The 12,255-nt window shown below is 41.9% G+C and overlaps 1 protein-coding gene across 1 annotated transcript in view; it reads right to left on the bottom strand.

Annotated features, from left to right (window-relative positions):
* Nucleotides 1–12,255, bottom strand: part of LOC116978386 (histone-lysine N-methyltransferase NSD2-like) — a 115,334-nt gene that overhangs the window by 39,603 nt on the left and 63,476 nt on the right. The window contains exons 8-11 of the mRNA XM_033029504.1: nucleotides 9,914–10,008; nucleotides 7,000–8,803; nucleotides 4,779–4,900; nucleotides 3,344–3,431 (exon numbers count right to left, since the gene is read on the bottom strand). Of these exons, the coding sequence (XP_032885395.1) occupies nucleotides 3,344–3,431; nucleotides 4,779–4,900; nucleotides 7,000–8,803; nucleotides 9,914–10,008 (2,109 nt within the window). The remainder of the gene's footprint in view (nucleotides 1–3,343; nucleotides 3,432–4,778; nucleotides 4,901–6,999; nucleotides 8,804–9,913; nucleotides 10,009–12,255) is intronic.

Raw genomic sequence — 12,255 nt, forward strand, 5'->3', positions numbered from 1 at the left:
TTTACCCAAAAGTTTACAGTTTGCGCATAGCTACTCATTCTAATTTATTCTCCCTGTTCTGTCTCATTAAGTTCATTGGACACAACATGATGTAATAACCCAATTGTAGCAGGGAAGATCTGTGTTTTGGAAGTAACCATACCTTTAATTGGCCTATTCCAGTCGAACTAACAACATTGGTACTCAACTATCAAAACTTGCTCATAAAAAGGACAAATTTAATCCAACCAAACCGATGAATTAAACAAAAAGAATGAATTGTGTAAGAAGGAACTGCAGATGCTGGTTTAAACTGACGATAGACAAAAAAAGCTGGAGTAACTCAGTGGGACAGGCAGCATCTCTGGGGTAAAGGAATGGGTGACATTTCGGGTCAGCGCAGAATGAATTAATGTTGCTGCATCAAATCTAAATCATTGCTGCACCAAATCTAAAGCTAATATATACATCATCAGGTACTGAGACCAGAACTGCACACAATACAACAAAATGTGATATTTTCAAGGCCCGGTATAATCTCGACTTCCTTATTTTTCAGTTCTAATCACTTTGCAATAAAGGTTACAATACAATTTACCTTTCCAACTGCATGTGAACTGCATAGTTTGCCAAATAAAACGCATCCACACCTTTTTGTCGTCAAGAGATTCCCTCGTGATAAAATAAACTTTTTTCTGATAGTGTACAAACTCTCATTTCCCCATATTGTACGAACAGAGAACAGTTTAGCACAAGAATGAACCCTTCGACCCACAATGTCTGTGCCAAATACAATGCCAAGACCAACTCTCACCAACTCTTAATCCATGTCCCTCCAAATCCATATGCCTATCCAAAAGTCGGTTAAATGTCTCAACTACTATCTCCTGCAGTGTGTTCTAGGCACTCACTGCCCTCTGTGTATCTTGCCCCACACATCTACCTTAAACTTTACCCCTCTCACTTTAAAGTAATGCCCTCTTGTATTCAATGCTGGAGAAACTCAACGGGTGCAGCAGCATCTATGGAGCGAAGGAAATAGGCAACGTTGGAATATAGGAATGTTGCCTATTTCCTTCGCTCCATAGATGCTGCTGCACCCGTTGAGTTTCTCCAGCATTTTTGTGTACCTTCGATTTTCCAGCATCTGCAGTTCCTTCTTAAACAGCCCTCTTGTATTCGATTGTTCCGTCCTGGGAAAAATGTTCTGTCTGTCTACCCTATCTATGCCTTTCATAATTTTATATACAGTTTAGTTTATTGTCACGTGTACAGTGAGGTGCAGTGAAAAGCTTTTGTTGTGCGCTAACTAGTCAGCGGAAGGACAATACATCTCTCAGATCTTTGCATAACCTCGGGTGTTTCAGATAAAACAATCCATGCTTGACTAACCTCACTTTGAGGCTAATACAATACAATACCGTTTATTGTCATTTGAACCTCAAATTAAGTTCAAACAAAATTTGGTTTCTGCAGTCATACAACAAGAAAAGAACCAAGACACACACCAACACAATTTACACAAACATCCATCACAGTGAATCTCTTCCTCACTGTGATGGAAGGCAAAGTCTTGTCTCTCCCCTGCTCTCCATTCTTCTCCCGATGTCAAGGCCCCTGGCGGGCGATGGTAAGTCCCGCGGCCATTAAGGCCGCACCGGGCGATGTAAGGCCGCGCTCCGGGTCTTGATGTTGGAACCCCCGGCGGGCGCTAGCAAGTCCCGTGGCCGTTAAAAGTCAGTTAACTAGTTCCACAGTTCATAATGATGTATCCCTATTGGGATCACACTGTCTCTAGTAAACAATTGGTCTATCAGGGAATCACACTGCCTGAGGTCATCTGTTGCTGGCCCTGATTTGCCCTGGTATTTACTTGTTTCCAGTTTTCCACCACCCCCCCCCCCCTCCCCCTACAATCAGTCTGATGGAGGGCACCGGCCTACCCATTTCCCCCAGAGATGCTACTTGACTCACTGAGATACTCCGGCATTTTGTGTCTATCTTTGGTATAAACCATCAGCTACAATTCTGTTTTATTACATCTTCACAGAACCATGCTGATTCATCTAACTATATTATGATTTCCAAAACATCTTGTGATCTTGCCCTCACTGAAGCAATTTGCAGCAACCACCATCAAGCTAAATGGTCTATAATTCCTAATTTCATTTCTCCATTCTTAGTGAATGAATATTAGTGTGTAATTGGAGGGCAAAAGCACAATGAGAAATGTAGGCCAAGTCTCCATGTGAAGTTTACTGGAATGATAGAAACACGTAGACATTTTATGTCTGGCCTCCATGCCAACAAACTCTCTCTCTGTCCTCTCTCTCTCAACACCCTCCCTCTCCAGACGTGTCTGCGAGTTGGGGGCTATGCGCGAGTGGACAGGGCGGGGATGGGGTAAAAGGAGCGAATTAATAATATTAATATAATATCAAGGGGGGTGGGGGGTGATTAGTGTGTGTGTGTGTGTGTGTGTGTGACACCGCAGGCCACCCCCCCTCCCCGCAACCGCGCGTTGAGGGGACGGGACCCAACGGGTCCCACTTGGTCTAGTTGCCAATAAAATTCACAAAGTAGGCACAGATGTTTCTGTACGTTTCTGGGCAGCACAGTGGCACAGCTGGTAGAGCTGCTGCCTCACAGCACAAGAGACCTGGGTTCGATACTGACCTCGGGTACTATCTGTGTGGAGTTTGCATGTTCTCCCTAAGACTGCGTGGGTTTCCTCCAAGTGCTGCGGTTTCGGCCCATATCCCAAAAACCTGTCTGTTTTTTAGGTTAATGGGCCACTGTATATTGCCCTTAACATGTAGGGAGTGGATGCGCACGTGAGATAACAGAATTAGTGTGAATGGGTGATCGATGATCGACATGGACACATTGGCCCAAAGAGCAAATTACAATGTTGCATCTCTAAACTAAACTGAACTGGAGAACTTGGAGGGAACCCATGCAGAGTCACAGGGAGAACATGTAAACTTCACAGACAGCACTAGAGATCAGGACTGCATCCTGGTCACCAGCAATGTGAAAAAGTAGCTCTATCACCATTGTTAATCACATTTTGACAAGAGATTTTGTAACTTGGGTAAATTCCTGTGACATGAGGAAGAGGAAGGCACGCATAAAGTGCTGTCCTAATTGCTTTGAAGAGATTATTACTTTCACTTATTTTTCTTGCAATTACTCCTGCTATATACGAAAGATGCTCGAGTCACGAAAGAATATAAATTTAGGCTAGTAGAATGATATATTAGTAGTTATGTCACATTCAAAAATATTTGTTCATAATTCTTGAAAGCCTGTATTCCTCAATAATTGGTAAATGCAGTATGATCAATACAGTTAGCTTACTTACCTAAATGGCATTTCACAGACTGTACTACAGGATTATCTACTGTGGCTTGAACCTTCTTTGAACTTCTGGCTTCAGACTGCAGGGAAGGCTGCAAAAATAAATAATATCAATTCAGCCTCACTGAATCTATTAATACAATCAAAAAACAAGTTAAGTCTATGAATCCTAAACCAACCACCAAAAAGATAAATTTACTTTATCATCCTCAAACATCATCTGACCCAAAACAAGCCAATAAAGGAATCTGGCTGAAAGCAACTAATATCCATTCAACTTGAATTGGGATAGCTCTCGCCACCTACATTCATTATCTCCACCACCAGTGCACAGTATTTACAGTGTGTAACATCTGCAAGTTGGATTGCAGATGCTAACAATCCAGGGACAGCACCTCCCAAACTTATGATCTCTGTCACTAAGGAGAAAAGGGACAGCGTAGACATGTAAGCCCGATTGGTTGAAAGTTCCCCTCAAAATCTTAACATTATTCATCTTTGCTGGATTTAATTCCTGTAACTCCATATCCAGCAGCAACTGTGGGAATACCATCACCAGAAAAACAGCAATAGTTCAGGACCGCAACTGACAACCACCTGGTTATGCATTGAGCAATGAGCAATAAAGACTGTGTATTAACAGTCACTTCCCAACAATATTGAAAGGAAACTTGGAGCAAGAAATCTAAGTTTTAAGCAACCCAATTTGAATCACATATCATCATGTAACTAGCAACAAAAGTTCAGATCAAATTAAAGGTAGCTTGGATTACATGAACAGTAGATCTTAATTATCTGCAATAATGCACCACTCACCCATAGGTCCCAATACTCACCACTCCCTAGAGAGGGAGGGATGGTAAAGGGAGGAGGGGTAGAGAGGGAGGAGGGGTAGAGAGGGAAGAGGGGTAGAGAGGGAAGAGCAGGTAGACAAATGCTGGAGAAAATCAGCAGGACAGGCAGCATTTCTGGAGAGAAGGAATAGGTGACATGTCGGGTCGAGACCCTTCTTCAAACACCTCACTAAGAATTTGAGAGCAGGATGGAAATTGGTAGTGAAGTTAATGAAAGTCATGAGTTATGCATGGGTGCAAAGGTAACCCCAATGTAGTCGTCAATGTAGCAGTTCGGGGATAGGGCTGGTATACACCTGAAACAGGGATTATTTGACACACCCTTCAAAGAGGCAGGCATATTTAAGGCCCATGTTTTGCCTTTGATTTGGAGGAAGTGAGAGAAGTGAAAGAAAGTTGTTGTGCGTGAAAACCAGCTCCGCTAGGTTTCTGTAGGGTTCTGTTCAATAAGACTGACTATAAAATGTACTTTACAGTCGTGTAAATGTAGAGGCCAAAAATTCATGAGATTGTTTAGACCTTACAAGTTCAATCTGTTCAAAATTTTGAAAAGTAAATGTTTTAAAAAATATCAAAGTAACATGCCTTAAATGAATGAAGAAAGTCACGTTTTAATTTTTTCTTTGGAATAAACAGCTGATCAAAATCTCCTGTTGATTCCAACAGCTTCTTAGTAGGTTTTCTCTGACGTTTTCCATCAGTATTTCCTATGGGAAAACAAACGGAAGAGTTTAATGTAACTTTGTTTTAATCATTCCAAGTCTGATAGAATGAAGCATAATTTAAATGTACAAAAATAAAATATTTAAATTTACATACTTTCTAATGTGAATGTTTAATACAAAATTAGTAAGGTAAAGTGTCATTCATTGATTCGCAGTTCTACCATAAATGAGAAGCAATTGGGAATAGAGGAGGAAACGATATTAATGGAAAGTTCTTTGACTTAAATTTGTTACTGATGGAGGCTTGTGCGAAGCAGAGTCTTGCACACATTTTGCAAAACCTTGTTTTTGATTTCAGTTGGGATGCCTCATCAAGAAACAACATTATAAATACAGAAGGCCTATCTTTGTTATCTTTCTTGCAAGTATCTTTTGCTGCATGATTGGCTAGTGCCTCAAAACCCCCCTCCAAAAATATTCTAAAATTTCATGCAATTGCCTCACTAATGGAAGGATTTAGAGGCATTGGGGTGTCCAGAAAAGATTTATGAAAATGGTTCCAAGCTAACAAATCAATTCCTATTGTCACCTTTCCCCCATAACGTCCATGTTGTACCACAAAGGCACAGCTGATATTTGTCATTTACTTCATGATGACAAATGATACACGCTCAATTTTAAACATCATTAGGTTGCTAGGAAGCCACTGATCAATACTTTTTTATTATTTCAAATAATCTGTATTTCTGCTGCGTATATGTGTGATTTAAGACTGATACCATACCTAGCATGTAAATATGCAAATTAAACATGACCTCTCATTTAAAGTTAATTCTTCTTTCAAAAATCCCACTCCTACATAGGCTTGATACTGCACTATTTGAAAGAGGGTCTCCTATAAAATTAACAAAGCAGAAAAGACAGCTACTGCAACTACAAAAAAATTACTCCTCAGTTGCGACACCTCAACTGTTTCTGGAATAAAAATAATTTATTGTCCAACAAATTCATCTAAAGAGAGTCAGATTGTTGCTTGAAATAATGTACATTTATTATCCTGAGCAGGTGGTGAGAGGGCAGGTGGGTCTGGAAACAGGGCTCACAATGTCAGAATACTGGGCAAGACATTTAAAATTGGTTGAGGATAAATGTCATCATTCAGAGGATGGGAAATGTGTGGAATTCTATAATGGCAATGGCAGTGGAAGCTAAATCACTGAGCATATTTAAAATTAGTGGATATATTTCAAGGCACAAAAGACTTAATAATAACTAAGATCATAAAGTGAGACTTGGATATCTGTCACGAGTAAGAAATTTGCAGTTAATGTGGATTGATTTTGTGGATGACAATGAGGAAAGTTTCAAACTGCAGAAAAGTGTAGGTGGGTTTGGTTGCATTGGTAAAAAATGGAGTGAAGCATGCTCTACTTGAGCATTTTACATACCAATGGGAACTTGCACTAAGGCACAGAGGGAAAACACATGATGACATCCACAGTTTTTGCTTGTTATCTATAATCAAGGAAACTGCCTGAAATTTGAGACACTTTTGCATGCAACATATTATATGATGCAAAATTAGTTCATTTGGCCCCAAACAAAACTCCCTCAATTCCCCAAAACAATTAGGACCTGTACACGTTTCAACTTTAGAAAAAAGTCTCACACCTCATAACCTAAGATTTCCTTTTCTTATAAACAAAATCTTTTTCACACAAACTCTCTCATTACTTCTAACTAAACTACCTTAATTCTGCATTCATTTCTTTCTTTACTTTACCAATTTTTTTTTACATGAGCTTCACCTCTAAAATACTTAGAAATTATAATTTTATGGGAATGTTTTTGCTTTTGGTGTTTTTATATGGAATTTCAGAGGGCCACGTATGAAACTGGTTTGCAATTATAGAATGCAGCCTTTTTTGTTGCGCTGTTGCTGGCAATTCTTATGGCAGAAGAGCACAATCTCTAATTACAGGCTCTGAAATAAACGTTACCATTCAGCAGATGCTGGACATTTTGAGGTTCGTGGAGAACTTGAGGGCTTAATAGGGTAGCGTTTCAAGGTATTTTTGAAAAGTTCCAAATTAGTATCTCTCTAAAACTTGTTTATGATATTGTGAAAAACAATATTTTACCAGGTGACGTGGTCTGTCGCATTGTTTCAGCTTTAGCCCTATGTAGAGGTTGTAGTACAGGATAAACTTGTCGCTTATGCAGACTGCTTCTACGATGCCACCGGTTTTGAAGACTGTTGTTCTTTTTACACTTCCGTAAATCTGCTTGCTTTGGAGCAGGAGGGAGAATAGATTGTTCTTCTGCCTCTAAGGACTGGTGACATTCTGTGACTGTAATAGACAAACCCTCCTTCACAGACGAAGTATGGAATTGTGCATTTGCTGGCAAAAACTGGGATTGATATTCTGCAATCTTGGAAGGGGACTGATCTGCGGTCGATGCAGACAGGCACTGTGCCTCCGTACGAGTGCACTGGTATTGCTCTCCTGCTCTCATGGACTGGAATAGATCATCAGCAGGAATGGACTGTGATTGTTCCCTTTGACAAACGGACTCCATACATCCACCTTCTAACATGATCTTGGATTTTCTTAATTGAATTTTAGACTGAGATTCTTGTATCATGGTCAGGCCCGGGGCACTCTCCCCACGAGGTGACGCAGGGGCACCCTCCCCGTTAGGTGACGCAGGGGCACCCTCCCTGTGGGGCGAGACTGGGGCACACTCCCTGTGGGGCGAAACTGGGGCACACTCCCTGTGGGGCGAGACTGGGGCACACTCCCTGTGGGGCGAGACTGGGGCACACTCCCTGTGGGGCGAGACTGGGGCACACTCCCTGTGGGGCGAGACTGGGGCACACTCCCTGTGGGGCGAGACTGGGGCACACTCCCTGTGGGGCGAGACTGGGGCACACTCCCTGTGGGGCGAGACTGGGGCAACCTCCCCACGAGGCGACGCAGGAGCACCCTCCCTGTGGAGCAACGTAGGGACATTCTCCCTGCTGTGTGATGTCAGGCTATCCTCCTCGCAGGGCGAGGCCAGTGCACCCTCCCCACAGGGCGACAGTGCAGCACCCTCCCTGTGGGGCGACGCAGGAACACTCTCCCTGCTGGGCGACGTCGGCGTAATCTCCCCGCAGGGCGAGGACAGTGCACCCTCCCCTAGTGGCGACGCTAGGGCACCATTCCCACAGGGCGACACGGGGGCACTCTCCCCCCAGGGCGATGTTGCAGTACCCTCCCCCCAGGGCGATGCTGGAGTACCCTCCCCACAGGGCGATGCTGGAGCTCCCTCGCCACAGGGCAATGTTGGAGCTCCCTCGCCACAGGGCAATGTAGGAGCACCCTCCCCACAGGGCAATGTTGGAGCACCCTCCCCACAGGGCGATGTTGGAGCACCCTCCCCACAGGGCGATGTTGGAGCACCCTCCCCACAGGGCGATGCTGGAGCACCCTTCCCACAGGGCGATGACTGGGCAACCTCACCGCAGGTTGAGGACTGGGCAACCTCCCCACATGGAGAGGACTGGGTACCTTTACCACCTAGAGAGGATTGGGTTTCATCCCGGCAGGGCGAGGACTGGATACCCTCTGTGTCGGGCGAGGGCTGGGCAACTTCTCCACAAAGAGAGGACTGGGCACCCTCCGCACAGGGCATGACTGCACACAGTTTTGGCATAGGTTTGAATGTGGCTGGTTTTACTGTTGGTGTTGAGTGAGCGAGCAGTATGGGCAAGGATTGGCAGAGAATAGATTTTGACAAGGCTGAATCATTTTCAAGTTTAGGCAGGGTTTTTTCCTTTGCAGATGTCTGTGGATGAGTCAAATTTCTTTTGTGTCGTCGCTTCTTTAATTCATTCTTGCAGCTTTTAAAATCTTGTATTTGTGTTTGACAAATTGTTTTTTCTAAACAGTTTGATGTGCCCTATGAAACAAAATAATGATTGTCGTTTAAATTACATAAAATTACACAAAACATCCACACAGAAAATGTAGTGCAATTGCAAACGTCACATTAGATTTATGCCTGTTGTACAAAAGCTGACCCACTACTCTAATAATGCCCCGGTCCCACTTAAGAAACCTGAACGGAAACCTCTGGAGACTTTGCGCCCCACCCAAGGTTTCCGTGCGGTTCCCGGAGGTTTTTGTCAGTCTCCCTACCTGCTTCCACTACCTGCAACCTCCGGCAACTACCTGCAACCTCCGGGAACCGCACGGAAACCTTGGGTTTCCGTTCTGGTTTCCTAAGTGGGACAGGGGCATAACAATCTCAAAAGATAAACTAATTTGCATTGAAGTAACCCTTTCAATGCAGTAAAACTCCCTTTTGCTTCATAAGAATATTATAAACCAAACTCTGACACTGAGCCATCCATTGAAGCTGGTCAGCATAGGGGTGGAGGAAAGGCGTTATTCAGAGGAGGGTTACAGGCAGTCGGCAGGGGGAGAGGAAGCAGCGGGGGAACAGGAGGCAGAGGCTTAATGTAGGGGGTTGTTTTCACGGAAGAGAGAGAATGACATGTTGTTTATTTTAATCAGTAAGTAATTACTGATGGGGTCATACATACTGATGAAAGGGGTACTTATTTCTGTCTCCGGATAGCAGGCAAAACAAAGTTTTTCACTATATCTTGGTATATAGTGAAAACCGATACACATTTTTGATTTGCAAATTAACATGTTTTCATGAGTATATATCCACCTTAAGAACTATGAATCAAAACTGCAGATGCTTGAAATTTGAAATAGAAACGAAACTTGTAGTAAACATTCAGCAGGTCAATCAGCAACTACGGAAAGAGAAATACAATTAATAACCTCAACCCGAAATGTCAATCCAGTTTATCTTTCTCGAGATGCTGCTTTATCTGCTGAGTGCAGAGGGCATTTTTCTTTCCACAGATGCAGGGAATATTTTCTGATTTTATTAACTACTCTGATACTTGCCCCGAACCCCTCTTTTAATCTACCCTTGATACCAAAATAAATCCCAGTAGTCAAAGATTATGCACATGTAGCGATGAAAACATACCTGTTGAAAGGAAGATTTCTTTTTTGAAATAAACAATTGTTCATAATCTTCTGTTGATTCCAGAAGTTTTTTACTGGGTTTCCTTTGTCGTTTACCTTTAAGTGAAAATGACGGTCATATTAAAAAATATGGACACAATAAAATGGTACCAAATTCCCAAATATTGGGGTATATGGTTCAGAATTTTATTTTCAGTAACCAAACAAACCCAACGTAAGCCACGGAGATAGCTGATTCACTCACATCCATGTCCTGCCAATTCAACTGTGAGTCCTGTATATCCCAAATATAATGGACCCAGGAGTCATCATTGCCATCAAGATCAATGGTCACACACTATTTTCATGTTGAGTGGCCAAAAGTCCTTTCCTTTGCAAAACTGGTCAGGGTTTACACATTCTGCCAATATGCCAAACCACTGCAATTTTTTAAACAATGGGAGACAGGATTATAACATCACACGTGTGTAATCTACCCTATAAAACGGTGCAAAATCTGAAATGGGGGCAAATCCTCTAGTTGGGGAAATCCTGCAATGTCTTCATAACATCATAAATATAGGCAAGTCTCTCCAGAGATGCTGCCTGTCTCGTTGAGTTGCTCCAGCATTTTGTGTCTATCTTCGGTTTAAACCAGCATCTGCAGTTCCTTCCTAGACAAGTTTTAAACTGGTTCAACTGCTACCAAAATCTGAAATGACCTAGGGACTAGGAGAATTACAGTCTTCACTTCTGTAGGTTGAGCACTCCAGTTGTGTTCATTTCCTGGACGTCTATTTTGCAACAGATTATAAATTACTCTCACAAATTTAGACTCTAGATGTGCAGCTCTTGGGAAAAGTGAGGATTACAACATGGTTCCACTCTTAAGGAATAAGATCTCCTGACCAGATCTCTTCTTCCCCATCTCCTTCAAATGCCACTCAGGGCCTTGCTTTTCCTCTTTATCCGTCTGTTTCTGTTCAGATGCCTGTTCAGTGGGATCCCAACAAATCTTAAAAATATCAAAATAATAAAAAGTAGCTTCTTGACAGCATTTATTAAAAAGCCATACCAGTCCTCAATTGCGCTTAAAAAAAGTCACCTAAAATTCAGTTGTAACAATCTGTAAGCATTGTATCCCTTTAAATGGGCCAGATGGGGAGCGAATGAGTAGGGAGCATGGAATTCCTCCTGCTTCTCCGACATAGTTCCAGTGAGAATGTTGTGTGATGCCAGAATTAGCTGCCCTGAAACATTGCACCCTATCTGCAAACTTTGGGCATGCATAAACTGATTCATTTGGCAGTAGCCAAATTGTGCTATAATATTACAATTGCAATTCATGGTTGAAACACTGAAGCGACACAGTTACATGGCACTGAAAACCCCAATCCAATTTCTGAAGCAGAATATCGTAAAGCTCTGACAATCCTTTCTCCCATTGTTCGAAAATCGTAGTGGTTTGGCATCTGGCTCACCTTATTATGTTTTTTACCCTCCCTTCAAACAAAGGTCAGCTCCATTCTCTTTGTAAATTCACCAGGGTCCCAATTCCATAAGCTAATGTTGTAGCCCCGATCCCCCAATCTACTTAATTGTGGCCCTTGCACTTTTAAAAATATCTGCACTTTCTCTGTAACTGTAATGCAAAATTGCTGTAGTATGATATTTTGCACTCTAGTACTTTTCTCTTTGCATTACCTGTTGTACTTGCATATTACTTGATTATACTCATGTACAGCATAATTTGACAAGAAAGCATGCAAAATAAAGGATTTCACTGTACCTTTGTACATGTAACAATACTAAATCAATACCGTGCCACCTTTAAACATTCTCACACTACTTTTAAACTTGCTGGAGCAGAGTTTCAGATTCTTCACAATGATGAAGATATCTTCACCTAGTTAGATAATTTCTCACACTAAATTCCAGCACAGCAGGTTTCTTATGACGTGCAAGATTCTACACTCCAATGTTATTTATTAATTTGGTAACCATTTTGTTATCACAATTCCTGATATAATCAATTTTATTCTGATTAACGATTTCTCTCAACAAACAACTTGGCTCGAATGGAGCAAGCAAATCAAACTTATTTCTAATCTTCTTGTTGCATAGATTGTAAGTTCAGAAAGTGGTCACATGGACAATGCTAGAATTATGTATAGGAAATTCTGTTATAACGTGCTTCCATGAACAGGATTTGGATATTAGGCAATGGACTAATTAGAGAACACTATTTGTTTTACATGGGTCAGATAGGTTATAATGCGATTTCAGTTGGGAACTAGAGAGCTGCTTAAAAGTTACTTTGAAAATTGACAAGCAGGAAATGAAAAAATCTAAGGGAGAGAAAAT

Source organism: Amblyraja radiata, chromosome 11 (genome assembly GCF_010909765.2).
Source record: "Amblyraja radiata isolate CabotCenter1 chromosome 11, sAmbRad1.1.pri, whole genome shotgun sequence".
Lineage (NCBI taxonomy): Eukaryota > Metazoa > Chordata > Chondrichthyes > Rajiformes > Rajidae > Amblyraja > Amblyraja radiata.